Here is a 14,204-nt window from a genome sequence, read left to right as displayed (position 1 = left end):
CTCTGCTTCTTAATGGGAGCAGGGGCTTCCCTTCCCTAAGACACCATCCAACCCAGTTTTGAGGGCAATTTAGATAGAATAACAGGGCAACACAGTCTCTGAGTGCAAGCCTGGAATGTGCTGGCAAAGGCAAGAGGATGGTGCAAAGGGGGGCAGAAACTCCTCTGCCATGAACCAGCTGCTCCAGTGGCAGGAAGGAGGAGGACTGTGGTGGAAGGAAATCTGGTTTGGTACTTGGAGAGTGTGCTTTGCTTGGTAACTCTGAGTGTGTCCTCTGGGACAACTCGAAGGGGTCAAGCATGTTGTTCCGCTCCATTAGCAATTCCTTTATGCCAGCACATGTAAATAATTATTCTGGCACAGGCTCCCAGCAGAGAGCTGTATGAAACCCTTCAGAGCCAGTGCAGCCCTGACCCCCAGCACAGCCTGTGCTGTTGCCTTTCATGGAGACCGGCACCAGGAGAGAGGAGATTTGTGTTCACACATGGACAGGCGGCATGTCCTTGTATCAACAGTGCTTTTGAAAATCAAACCTTCTGTGCAGGTGAAGTATAATTCCATGTGATCAAACTCTCTGCTTCCCCTCAAGAACTCATTGTGCAGCCCAGCCTTTTCCCTGAGATCTGACCCTCATGGGAGAAAGCTTAGGGTTAAAAAGATGGGAGAAATATGTACAGGAAAAAAAAGAAGACAAAAGAAGTCCACAGGACTTGATATTTTCTGTGAAAGGTTTTGCCCAAGATGGAGCATTCAGGGCAAAGCTACAAACCCCTGAGAACAGAAGTCACAAAACTGATGTGCCTCTGCATGGTACCTCACGAAACAAATCTCTCACCCCAGGAATCTGCCTCTTTCCAAACTCCAACAGTGCCCTCAAGTGCTCAAAGGAGAAGCCGCAAGCCAGAGATGGAGCTTGCTACCACCCAGGCTGCGGCACAGAGGAGACTAATGAATGTGGAGGGGAGAGATGAGGTTGCATGACCTCAAGCGTGGCTGACTGCTGTCCCTGCCTGAGCTACGGTGAAATGTCTGTGTCTTTTCCTACTTCTTTTCCTCGAATGGGCAGATCTGTGCTGATAGCCCATCTGTCACCAAGAGATGCTCCAAGAGCATGAGAAACAGATTTAATGTCTGTGTTGCCTGGAAAAGATGCACATGTCATAAGCTTGTGGAAACAGCAGAGTTTGAATTTGGCCACTGGAGTGATACCCCCCAGCCAGACCTCCTGGATCCATTCCTTCAGAAGACATGACCTCTAGAGAGGAGAGGAAGGCATCTCAATGTCCCAGCTCCAGAGGGGAGGTTGGGTTTCTCCCCATCTGACTCCCTGCCGTGAGCTTTCCAAGCTGTGTGGAGGCTGTTTTGGCAGAGCTATGCAGGGCTGTTCTCACTTCTTCAGTGAGCTGGGTGTCTCAGCAAGAGGGGCTCTTTCAAGGAACAGGAAATAAGGTCTGTTTGGATCTGTGAGACTTCTGTCTGTGAGAATGGTAGCTGGAGACATGGTACATGGTCACCTGCACTCCTTTGTGGGGGACACACACGTGATTGCTGGCAGGATGCTGAACTCAAAACCAGCTCACCTTGCTCAGGTCTTTCCCTGTGGGTTCCTTGGAGAGTCACCTGGTAGAGCTTTATCCTACAGTCCTACACTTTGGGGAAAGGAAGCACTCAATGGTACAGGTCCACTCACCAGGACTTGCTGTACAACAACTAAGATGTTTTCAAGGGACAACTGAATGTTACTGTGCCAGGAATTGACAAAGCTACACTGGGAACCTCTTCAGGTCCCCTGCTTCCTCACCCTTTTTCATATTTGGGGAGACTTCTGGATCGTGGCATAAGTTTGATTTACATGGCATGGACACAAATCCCATTGAGTTAAGCAGCAGAGGGCACAGAAACAGGGAGATGTGGACAGGAACTTTGGAGTCTGTTTTTGTCCCTGTAGCCAGAGTGTCATGGTGCCTCTGACCACCTTACCCCAGCCTTTGGAGAAAAGTCTGTGTGGCTTCTGTGAAGGCATGTGTGTTCTCTTCCATTCCTGCTCATGTCACTGTCCTGTTACCTTCACACATCATCATCCATCCCCTCCAAGGTAGAAGACCACAGGTGCTCTTCCAGCAGGCTGCTGTCATCCCATTAGGCCCCTGTGAATCACAGACACCAACCAACAAACACCAATTTCAGTTCCAGAGCTGGTTTGAGCAAAGAGCCATCTTTTTATGACCTTTTGCTGCATTGCCTTGATCTGAGCAGGGACTCTCATCTTTTCTCTAATTTGGGCAACAAGCTGTTCCCACACATGCCTGCTCTAGGTGCTTGTAGGAAGTAGTGTCACAATGCCAGACAGGCAGGCTCACAAACTTGTAGTGAATACTTTACCCATTTCAGTGCCAGAGCCGCAAGTTGCTTGCATAAGAAACAATTCTCAAGGTTTTAGAGACATCAGGACTCTGACATCAAGGATGGCCTTGCAGGAAAAGTCTTGCTTCTGCAGAGAAAGCACCTACTGCCACACAGAGTTCCTGATCTGCTGTGGCTCAGTGTGCCTCACACAGCATGAGAGGCCCTGCAGCAAGTGTAGATCTGACAGTGATGTGAATGCCGCTTCTATTGTAGCAGCAACTGCTCTTAATCTCATCAATACTCTTTGGCAAATGCCAGCCTCTCCCCCTGCAGCCTGGAGCAAGTCATTCTCACAGCTGGGGTGTCATCTCCAGGTCAGCTGCTTTCAGCAGCCATAGAGCAAGAGCCACTGGTGACTTCTCAAGCTATCACCTTGCTGGTGATATCACTGGTGACTTCAAGGTATCACCTTGCTTTGATCACCAGCCTGGGGATAAAAGAAAACAGATCTGGGTCCAGATCTCTCACAGGGATCTCTTCAATACATAGAATAGGAGCACTCAGGAGAAAACTCGTGGAGCAGCAATTGACAGCTGTAGTAAAGACAACTCAGTGCAGGAGACTGGCAAAGGACCATAATCTGAGCAGGTCCCCATGAACCTCTCTCCACACCTCCACAAGAAAACAGCATGCCCTGCTTTTTTTGCATTCACCAAAAGTGACCTTGAAACCTGCTGCTGTGATGCCATTTCTATTGTAACAGCAGAATAGCTGCCATGCCACTCTCGGCTGACAGGGTCACCAAGAGGCATTTTCCTGGAAGAGCATAGAGGGCCCAGAGCAGAACAGGTCTCACCATGAAATTGTGGGTTTCTAATTAATACCCATTTGTCTGCAAGCTGACCTGCTTGACTACATGCCAGCCTCAGGATTTCATCTTCTTCCCTGAGGACAGGGCTTGGCAATTGCCAGGAGCCACAGTCCTAGGCCCTACTGCCTGCCTGCTGCTGGTTACAAGGTCACACACAGACCAGGATATCACTCTTCACACGTCTGCACACTTATCTTGCAATTAACACTTGTTTATGCAAATGAGTCCGTTCATTTGCTCTCCTCTGCAATCTATCAATAGATAGAGCAGATCCCTTTCAGGCCTGGGAATGTGAATAGAAACTACCTTGCTACTCCATGGACTGCCTGGTGAGATAGCATGGGTTGGGGTTTTTTTTATTTTTCATATAAATTTCAGCCAAAATCTTTCTGCTTCTCCAATGACACGAGTCAGATAAAACTTCCCCAGAGCTCTGTTAGAGCCAAGCAGAGAGGGACCAGCAGCTTTCAGGTGTGCAACCATACAGAGAGCAGAGAATGCCTGCTCAGCTTTAGCATGTGGGAGAGGGAGTCTCTCTGAGCCGGCCAGGGCACGGTCCCCATGCAATTGCGGCCTAGTAAGGCCACCGGGAACACTCGGTGACCTTCGCTGCACTGGCTGCTGGTAGCAGAGCCAGTCCCACTCACTGGGGCCATCTGGAAGCTCTCAGAGCTGCTGAAAAAATGCCGTCGGAGGCCCTTTGTGAGTCACGGGCTGGGTCAGGTTACCGACAGAGGGACGGGGAACAGAAACACAGCAAGTCTCCGGGAGGAGCAAGAAGCTCTCCTGCAACGGTAGAAATACAGATAGGGGTCTCAGAGAGGAACAAGGAGTACCTCTGCCACGGCAGAAATACAGGCTGGGGTCTCGGGGAGGAACAAGGAGCACCCCTGCTATGGCAGAAATATAGACTAGGGTCTTGGGAAGGAACAAGGAGCATCCCTGCTTTGACAGAAATATGGATCAGGGTCTTTTCACCCCTGCCCCAAGAGCAGGATGCCGGCACATGGGCTATGAGAACAGCCTGGTCCTACCGTGCATCCTGTTGCACACAGACTGACACACAGCTGACATGCACAAAACATGGGTAAGCATTCAACATCGGGGAGCTTCTTAGCTATCTGCGTATCCTAGGGGCAGCTACACACCGCAGGGTCCCTGCCTGTGACACACACACCCTTCAGCACCCCAATTCTAGACCTGCTGCCCCAGGTGACCCTGGTGCCTCAGGTGTCCTCCCCAGCACACCATGGTGAGATGCTTGCCAGAAGGCACAGGGAGCTGTGCCTGCATCATGCAGAGGGAGCCAAAGGCTGGAAACTGGGCAAGCAGGTAATAAAGCAGATCAGGACCAACAGCCAGGGCTGTGTCCACCTTCCCCATGTCCTACAGCCAGCACCCCAAAGTACATTCAGAGTGTGTGCTGGAAGGTCCAGCACTGCTCAAGCATTCCCTTGGCCCAGGCCAAGGGCAGGTGACCCTGAGGTAGACATGTCTCCTGCCACCTCAGCCCCACACGCCCCTCACTGCTGGCTGCTTGCACACAGCCTGCACCCGGCCACGACTACCACCTCCCTCAGGGAATGAACCTCCGCTCTAACACAGGAAGGTGATGTTTTATTACAGAATCACATGCCTCAGAGACCGAGTCCAACCTATGATCTAACACCACCTTGTCAACTAGACCATGACACTAAGCACGATGTCCAGTGTTCCCTTAAATAGCTCCAGAAACAGTGACTCCACCGCCTCCTTGGGCAGCCCCTTCCAGAGTCCGACGGCGGCAGAGTCGTGCGGCCACGAGGTGGGGGTGCGACAGCAGTCACCTTAGCCAGTGGGTCCCTCAGGGCTGCCCGGGGACGGGGTGCCAGTGTTACCGGTTCAAGGAGCTCCCGAAACACAGACACACCGTCTAGTTCAGAAAGGAGACGTCGTTTAATTTGCACATGGTGTAAAGTGGAGGTTTCCACAAATCAAGTACACCAAGGGGTGAAAAGCTGTATCTTTTATGCAGTAACATTCACACGAACCTGCCTATCTAACACATATTCTCCGCCTACCTAATGCATATTTAATTTCGGTGATGTGACCTTGCGCAATGCTCGAAACAAAGTGTTACATTCTTCATTAAGCAACCTCTGTTGTAGAAGCTATCTGACTACATCAGTCACGTTACAAAAGATGAGAAAATTCAGCCAGGGGACATAAAATTCGACTGGAAGACAGCAGGACGGAGGCGGCGAGAGGCGCTGCCGCGGCCCTAAGATGGCGGCGCCGTGAGGGGGGAGCGGGCTGGACAGGGACGGCTGTTGTTAAAGCTTTATTGTTCCCGCTGCCGCCCCCGACCGCCGTGTCCGCCGCGCCGTGCCCAGTAAAGGTAAAACCATGGCGGAGCCGGCCGGGCCCGCTCGACACCGGGGGGTCGGGGCGGCTCGGCTTCCCCCTGACGCCGCCTGACTGGCCCGGCTGCAGCCACCGCTCGCTGCCCCGCCTCGGTGCCAGAGCCGCGGCGGGGATGGGGCGTTTCGCCTCGTGCCGGGGAGCCGGGGGACGGGACGGGACGGGTGGGTGGCTCCCCCACCCGGCAGAGAGGGACCAGCCCCTACGGAGCCTCTCAGGCGGATGAGGAGGTTGAGGGGGGCCGAAGGATGCCTCTGCCTTCAGCCTGGCCGGGTGCGGGGACCCCCACACTCCAGCCATGTTAAACCGAAGTCAGCCTTGTAGGAGCTCCTCGAGTGCCCATAAAACGCCGTCCTTCTCATTTTAAACACTCCCCATGTGCCGTCTGCCATGGTTGCCTTGTGGCAGGGGCCTTTCCTTTTGCGACCTACACATAAAAGTTGTTTCCTCTGAAATTTTGTCACTACCAGTGAGCCAAAGCCTGTCTGCTGGGTTCCATTACCCTCCAAAGGTGTTATATTACCTGTGCATTAGGGTTGTGCCCCTGCTTAGGCAGATGTGACCCTCCAGGAAGTTTTTTAAAGGTATGCATGGAAGGAGTTTATCTTGTTCTTTGGTCACAGTAGATTCCTCTCCTTGCTTTGGACCACTAATCACATCTGTTCTTTGAGATGATCCATCAAGACTGACCCATCAAGAGACAAAGGAACAGTTCTTCACTACACCAAAAAAATGAGGAGTCTCATTTGGTTTCCTCTGTGATCTCCAGCTCGATTGAGCTGCTGCAGGGGAGCAGGGAGAAGAGAGCCTCAGGGCTGTCCCTGTCCCCAGGCCAGGTGAGATATGTTACAGAGCTGCTGTGGGGGGTCCTGACCATGAGCCACCTCCTCCATGCAGAGGGAGAAGCTGCAGTGAGGTGAGGCTTGGGGACAGTTTCCTCTACTGTGCTGGTCAGGAAGGCTGACACACCTGATTTATGGGCTATACATAGCATAAGGCAGAAGGTTTCTGCAGGGTTCTGGTTAAGATATGCCAAGTGTCTCGTGTTGGAAGAGGAATTTGAGTTTACACTCTGGTTCAAAGACAGGATGGTGCAGGAACAACCTGTTGAAATATGGACCAGAACAGAGAGGTCCTTCCCCAGCCTCCGTGCCCTACTTATTCACTCTTGTTTTCTCTCTTTCCATTATATTGTAACTGCCTGGACATACCACTTAAAGAAGGTGCCCAAAATATCCATGTTATCCCTCAAAAATCAGCTCAGCAGTTATAAAATTATTCCAGGAGATGGAAGAGGCATGTTGGCTTTGTGGGCAAACCCTGCTTGGCTTTCACAATGCTACATCTTCCTCTGCTGTTTTGGAGCAGCTGCACTCATGTTTGAAGAGTTGTTGAAAGTCCTTTTGTCTTAGTGGAGTTTTGGGGCTGAGGAGGTGCCTCTCTGACAGCCTCATGCAGGAGGTGACAGTGGTGGAAGTCCAGGTATCTTGATAGACTCAGCTCCCAGTAATTCTGTGTACTTACAGAGAAGTCTGAGGGAATCAGATCCATTTTGGGGTAACCATGCCTGAGAAGTATAATTTTAAAGGTCTTTGCATCAAGGCACCTTAGGGATGACGGAGAGCCATGTCTGCCCTTGGCTGTGGGAGCAAATGGCTCCTGTACTTCTGCTGATGCAAAATGGGTCACAAAAAACTGGTCAAAAACTTTGTTTTTCTTAATAAGTCACAAAGCAATTGCAACACACCATCATCTGTGATGTAAACCTACCTTACAAAAAGCAGTTCAGATGTCCAGCTTTTGTTTTTTTGGGGATGTTAAGAGAACCTGCAAAATATAATTAGCACTTTTGGTGTTCTTGGGCACAATGATCCATGGCTGAGCAGTGACTGGAGCAAACTGGTGGTTTCTTTGGGTTTGTGCAGATTTCCCACTGCATGATTTTGCTTGCTTTTTGGGGCAGCTCTTGGTTTGAAGAAAACTTGCCTTTAAGAGTTGTAGCAGAGCTGTTTGTTTTTTGATCTATTGTATTTCTATTCAGAGCATCAGTGCAGACAGACAACCAAAATGTGTGGGGGTTGAGTGGTATATTCTGCTGCCTTTAGAGACTGTGGAGGGCTGAATTTAGTCAAAATGTTGCTTATTTTCCTCTGTTACTAGTCTGCACTGATGCTCTGAACTGCATCAAAATAGATTGAAAAACAAATTGGTGTGCCCTGGTTCCTTGTACTGGATTTCACATTATCCTCTGGGTGAGCTGCCTGCTCTGCCCCTTTGGAGCACCCCAGAGACAAGTAATGACCCCTCAGCCTCTTTCAGCACTTCAAAGGCTGAATTACTTTTTGTGGGAGAGGTAAGAAAATTGAATTGCAGTCCTTGATTTTCTGGCTTTCCAATAACCCTCAGTGTAAGATCATCATCTTGGTAACAAGAAAACAGGAAACTGGTAAACAGCCGCAGAAAGTATTCAGATCGTGATTTAAGGCTGTCTCTGCTCTTAACTCCCCAGAGCTAAAAATAGAACATTGCCCCCTCACTCAGAGGCCACTGTCATTCCCAAGGGACTGCGGGCCTGAGCAACACAAGAGATGTATCCCAGCTTTCTATCCTACTTCGTTCACTGATTTCCGTGAAATGAGCCTTTGATTGAGTGCAAATGGGCTGGGATGTGGTGAGCTCTTCTCACCGGGCAGGGAGCCTTCCTGGGCTGGCAACCACTCTCCTGCAACGACCACTTCGGATTGTAGCTCCCCAAGCAGAGAGCTGAGTGTGGGGAACAGGAGGGTTGTGAGAGTGCTCCTGTAAGCCCCTCTGATCAGCTCCGACAGAAAAGCTGGATACTTCATTTTGCTTATCTCTTTCTGTCCACTTTTTTCCCCTGCCTTCTTAGTTGTAGCTTTTTAGATCTTGCATAGGACTCCCTGTCTTATAGTTTTGCACTGGGTGTGCAGGATGATTTTATATAGCTTCATTACCCATGTGAGCACTGCAGGTTCCCTGTCTCTGCATGGCTGCAGCAGAGCAGTAAGCTGTGGGTCTGTGCCACACAGAACTGGTATGCTTGGAGAGCTTCACCATTTGGCAGTGAGGCAATAGGTGTTGGGTTTTTAACCTCCTTTTTTTTCTTTTTTTTTATTTTCTTTTTTTTTTTTTTTTTTTTTTTAAGCTACAAAAAGCCTACTCCATGTGCATCTCTGGTGAGAATTTCAGGCATAGAATACATCCTCAAGCTAGTCACTGAGATGGATACAGGAAGAGCTTTTGTTATGTTACTAATGACAGCAGCTGTGTTGACCACACCTTGTAAAAGTCCTTAATTATATAGCAAGGGATATACAGAATCCTTTTGCTTAAACTTTAGAGGCATTACAATTCTTTCTGTGCCTTGTGATGGATGTTCTGAAGGAGTGGGTAAAGTGGCAGTAGAAACTGTGAGGGAGGGATGGTCTCATCCGTGCACCTTTGGAGCACCTGTCTCTGTAGAGTCTGATTGCTAAAGTGCTTGGTCCTAAATTTCAATTATCTTTTGATGAACCTGGTGATGTGCATGGCTTTTGAGTCTGTTGGATCTAGATGCAAGTAATTATATGAATAATGAAGAGAAGTGATTTAATTTGGGCACACTTTTCAGTTGTGGATAGAATTTCCTCTTTCATTCTTCCTTCAACTTCCCCCAAGAAAGAAAGGTCATTGATATTGAGAGATCTTTTTCCTGTTCTAATGTAGTTTAAAGAAAACAACATGATAGCCTCAAACTGTGGAGGTGTGGAGGACAAAAATAAGTGGAAAAAAGGCATAAAGAGCTGAAACTGGACAGTAGAGGGTGATGTTTTCTGCAGACACGTTCTGGACCTCCAGTACTTCTGTAGTTCAGAAGGAAAAGGGTCATCTTTGCTGAAGTGAGTGTCCTGAGAGCAGTCGCGGATGACAACTGTTGCTTAAGGGTGTCAAGGGGATATTTATCAACATGTTGTCAAGTAAAGCCTTAGAAATTGTAGGCACTGTTGAAAATTTGGCTTAAATGGATTGATGTTGCAGTTTCATTGGAAGTCAGTGGAAGGAAAACTCCTAAGCCACCTTGGTGCTTCCCCTGGAAAGCTGACAGGAATGAGGCTTAAGATGTCCCCTCAAAGGATTAACTTTGCAAGGCCTGTTGTGCAGCTCGATTGGGCAAATGCCCTGTCTACTTTGTCCCCCATCTGACTCCAGTGAGTGGTATTTTGGAAGAGGGCAGTTATCGTGTGGCTAATGTGTGAGACAACCCAGGAACAGTCTGCTTAAGCCATGTTTTACCTTAAGTTTGAAGTCCACAGTGGGGCTGACTCCCAAGAGGAGTCAGAGAAGCAGCTTTAAGCTGAAGAAGTGACAATTGGCTTTTTCCTACCAGTGGAAGGAAGGCAGAGGAAGACAATGCAGGCTCTGTCAGCACTCATCGCTGCTGACGTACCAGTTACCTGCTCTCAGAGAGAGATTCCCAGTTCTGCCCAGTTCCCCAGCCAAATCTCCCAAAAGTAATCTAGAGGATGGCTGGGAGACATAGTCACACAGAATTTAACTGTATGATGGTGGAGGATACTCCACTTAAAAACCAGTTGTCATGACTGGGCTTTTTACTGGAAGAGAGACATTAGTCAAACCCAAGTTACTGAGCCTGGAAATCTGTGAGGCAGTGATGGATGAGCAATCAAATTGCTGATGGTGGTCCCCTCTGGCTCTTGGGTCCTCTGAATAGGGTGCAAATGCCTTGGGGCTGGTCTTGGCCAACACCCCTTGTTATAATGCCTGTTCTTTTTGATGGTACTGGATGATTTGGGTTCCTATAAATAAAGAAATAAAATGTATTTAAACAAATATGTCTGTGCTAATTACTCAGGACACATTTTCCAGTACTCTGAGTTGCTGTAATGAAGAAGGGGACATGCTGGTAGGCTGCTTAGAGCTTTACTGTTTTGAGCTCTCATGAGCAAATATGTCTTCTATATTCCTGCCAGGAATAGAGGGAGCAGACGGTGCTGCTTCTTCCTCCAGCTTGCCACAGTGCAAGCAGTAAGTTTCATGCAGGAGGCTGTTCATGGCAAAGTGAGCAGACGTCTCTTCCAGGACATCGATTTCTCCTGCTTATCATTTTGTAGGAAGAGCCATAGCTATTATTATTTAACCAGCAGACTCAGCTGAAGGACTTCCAGTTGAAATCCTCTGAGGAAGGAGTGGGTGGACTAAAACTGCTATTACATGGAGTCTGGCAAAAGAATCGGTTCTGTCTCTTCTCCCACGACCAGCAGCAACGCTGCTGATGGCAGCTTGGTTCCTTGTGGTTTAAAATGGTGTGGGAGGAAAGCAGAGCCTGCATGTTGGATCGACTGGAAGTACAGGTGGTTGGCCCTGTGCATGGGGGAGGGCGTGGATCTGGTGCTTGGAAAGATGAGCTGCAGATCAGCCAGCCTTTGGCAGTGATGTGCCTGAAGAAGCTGTGGCTTGTTGGGGCGGGGTGGGGCAGGAGGGTGGGCTATCAGCCCCCACAGTTTTTTCTGCCTTACAGAGAAGGACTCACCAGCCCTATGCTCTTGCTTCAGAAGTACTGAGGAGCATAACACCTCTGCATTGAGGTGATGTCAAAACCATCTGTGATCTTCTCCCGGTGCTTGTAAAACAAGTTTCATAGCACTTCATCTTTAAAGCCTGAGGGAGCTCTTGGCTGCACAGGAGAGCTCTCCTGCATTTCTGGTATCTACCAACATTGTTGTTCAGCCTTCTGTAGCTCTGGGATGAGGTGATGTCTACTCTCTTCTATTCTTCTGTTCTCTGTCTTTCCACAGCCACCAAAGGCAGTGCCGTGCAGAAGGACAGCTGGGGTCCTGCCTGCCTGTGGACAGCTCAAAAGCTGAGCTCCAGAGGAGCCTTCAAGAAGTAAGGAGGAGCCTTCAAGAAGTAAGATGTCAGCTCAGCCTGCCCCCAGCATCTGCTTAGGATGTGATTTGGTACAATCTGAGCCTGATTTCATGCGAGGCAGAGCTTTGAGATTGGTGTATGACCATTGGCTGTTAAAGCTCGTACCCTGGTGAATGGCTATACTAGTCCTGTTATCTGCAAGAAAGCAGGAAGCTGAGTGCAAAGATGTTAAACGTTGAAGATCATGTAATTCGTGTCCATCCAAGTGCTCTTTCTCTAATGCTCATACTGTTCCCTTTTGCCTAACATGCCACTGTTAGGCATCCTAGTGTGTGGACAAGGCAGTAATATCTTTATCTTGTCTATCTTAGATAAAAATTCCAGATGACCCAATGAAAAAAATTCTGTTAGCAGATGTCCTATCTGCCCTCCCTCCTGCAGTGGGGTGGGGAGGCATAGAGGTTAAAGAGGGGCTTTTGGTAGATGGGATTAGGTTTATGGACTTCTACCAAAAATTACATTTTAGGGGAAGAGACTCATAAATCAATGAGCTGAGACCCTGGTGTGCTGAGAAGGGGATGCTGAAGGCCCTGGGCTGTGAGCAGAGTCCTGTCTCTAATGTTCACATGGCCCTGCTCATCTTACCTGTGACTTGGGGGAGAAAATGAACTGGGTCCCAAATCACTTAGTGCTTTGCAGGTTCAAACTAACACCTCAGATTCCACTCTATGGTCTGAACAGGTGTTCATGCCCTGCTTCCTATTGCGGCACATGTCCGACCACCAGTGATCTCTCTGACCCGGCTGGCAGCAGAGTGGCTGGAGACGGGCTGCAACACGTGCTGGAGGATGCAGGCACCCAGTGTGGGGCACTGAGGAGCGCCAGCCCCCCAGCGAACGTGGGGTACTGAGGACAGCTCAGAGAGACCACCCATGGGAGGCCCTAGAACACCGCGGGCTTTGGTACTCGGGGGCGAGGTTTCGCGAGGAGCAGCAGAGAAGAGAGGGGATCTAAGCTTTCATTTTTAAGTCTTGCTTTCATTTAAAAGCTGCCAAAGAAGAACCTAAAACCATTACATAAACACTTTAAGATAAAAATAATCAACCCCCACTCCCCTCTAGAATTTTTCTTAAATTTAATTGATTTCTTTTGAGATGCATTTATTGTGTTGTTGTTTTGTTACACGATCGGGATGCTAAGAGATTATTTTTCATTTCAATAAGGTAATCATTTAAATTTTAGTTTTGATTGTGCAATATTTAACAGACTTCCTTTCCTGGTTTTTGCATTATGCCCCCCATGTCCCTGAACCCACTGACCCTGAGAACAGAATGGGAGGTGGAATCTGCCATCTCCCCTCCTTTTTGTTGCCTACCCAGGACAGCACTGGCCATGCTGTCCTGGGTAGGGGACATAAAAGGAGGGGAAATTGGCCATTCTACCCTAACCGCTTTCCATCAGCCCTCAACCCTACCCCCATTTTCCTATTATATTTAATTGGCAGTTCCTGATTTTTGTTATAATTCATTTGCAGAGATTGCTGTTATTTCCTGTTTAGTTATGTGGGTGACCCTCGGAGTTAGACCAGTTGACCCATTTGTTTATTTATTTAACTTTGCAGCATGAGCCCACCTGTTTAGTTGTAAACTTTATTTACAGTATTCTATGTATTTTTGTTCTTGATTTAGTTAAATTGATTATATAGCCCATTAAGTAGACAGTCATTTTAGTTCAAATAAGACTGTTATACTTTTTATTTTAAATGAAAGAAGAGGGGGGAGTTGTGTAAGTTTGTCCTGGAAGGGATGGGCTAGGGACTGGCCACACAGCCCCAACCCAACATCTGGCCTCAAGAAAGAAGAAACCACAACTGATGACATCCAAGCAGCTTATGGTGAGGAGAAAAGGACTTGCAAAGGACTCTGGGACCAGTTGGGAGTGGCCATGCAGATCAACAGCCCATGACTGGCCAGAAGGCTTCTAGAACATTCTGAGAGACTACATTCTATGAGAGACTATACATATACATGTTGGCCTCACTTCGATGTCTTCTGAAGTAGCCCTTTTATGTTTTGTTTTGCACCCATGTTTCCGCCCTTTTATTTATTTAATAAATATCTTCAGTTTTGGCATTTCAGCTGTATCTGTTCCTTCCTTGTTGCTGTGCCACTTGACCACACCATCGTCGAGCTCCTGGGACCAGAGGGTTTCCCCACATGCCCCACAGATCCCTGGGGGAGTTGTTGCCAGCCCGTCTCCAGCCGCTCCTCTGCTAGCTGGGTCAGGGAACACTGGCGGTCTGACACGCACCACAACAGCTTCCCTGCCTGCCCTTTCAGAAACCAGCTGTTGAATTCAGCATCAGCTCCAGCCCCTGGCTGTAGGCACAGCCTGGCACTGCAGTGCCTGCTCTGATGGGCACTCACACCTCCATGAGATGTATGGCACATCAGGGAGTCTCTACTCCTTTTTTATAGCTCCTGGGACTCAGTGCTCAGTCCATATCTGCTCATTTAGTTTTGAACACTATCTAGACTCTTCATGTGTCAGAGTAAGTTGCTGAATTTGAGGAGTGTGAGTTCAGAATGAGGATCTTGCCGTAATCAAAGAATTGAAGCATCGTAAACTACTAAAATGTGTAAACTGAAAAGTAATTTTCTTACTCTGTCTTGTAGAGAGAAATGCTACCAGGATCCAT

General features: G+C 48.5%; 1 protein-coding gene across 1 annotated transcript in view; it reads left to right on the top strand.

Annotated features, from left to right (window-relative positions):
• Positions 1 to 10,672: 10,672 nt before the first annotated feature.
• Positions 10,673 to 14,204, top strand: part of ZBTB40 (zinc finger and BTB domain containing 40) — a 33,592-nt gene continuing 30,060 nt past the window's right edge. Inside the window, 4 exon segments of the mRNA XM_059487263.1 lie at positions 10,673 to 10,745; positions 11,434 to 11,524; positions 12,317 to 12,409; positions 12,886 to 12,910. Coding sequence (XP_059343246.1) covers positions 10,673 to 10,745; positions 11,434 to 11,524; positions 12,317 to 12,409; positions 12,886 to 12,910 — 282 coding nt within the window.

The sequence above is a fragment of the Ammospiza nelsoni genome, chromosome 22 (genome assembly GCF_027579445.1).
Source record: "Ammospiza nelsoni isolate bAmmNel1 chromosome 22, bAmmNel1.pri, whole genome shotgun sequence".
Taxonomy (NCBI): Eukaryota; Metazoa; Chordata; class Aves; order Passeriformes; family Passerellidae; genus Ammospiza; species Ammospiza nelsoni.
The sequence above is the reverse complement of the archived record's forward strand: the minus strand, read 5'-3'. Positions and strand labels throughout refer to the sequence as shown.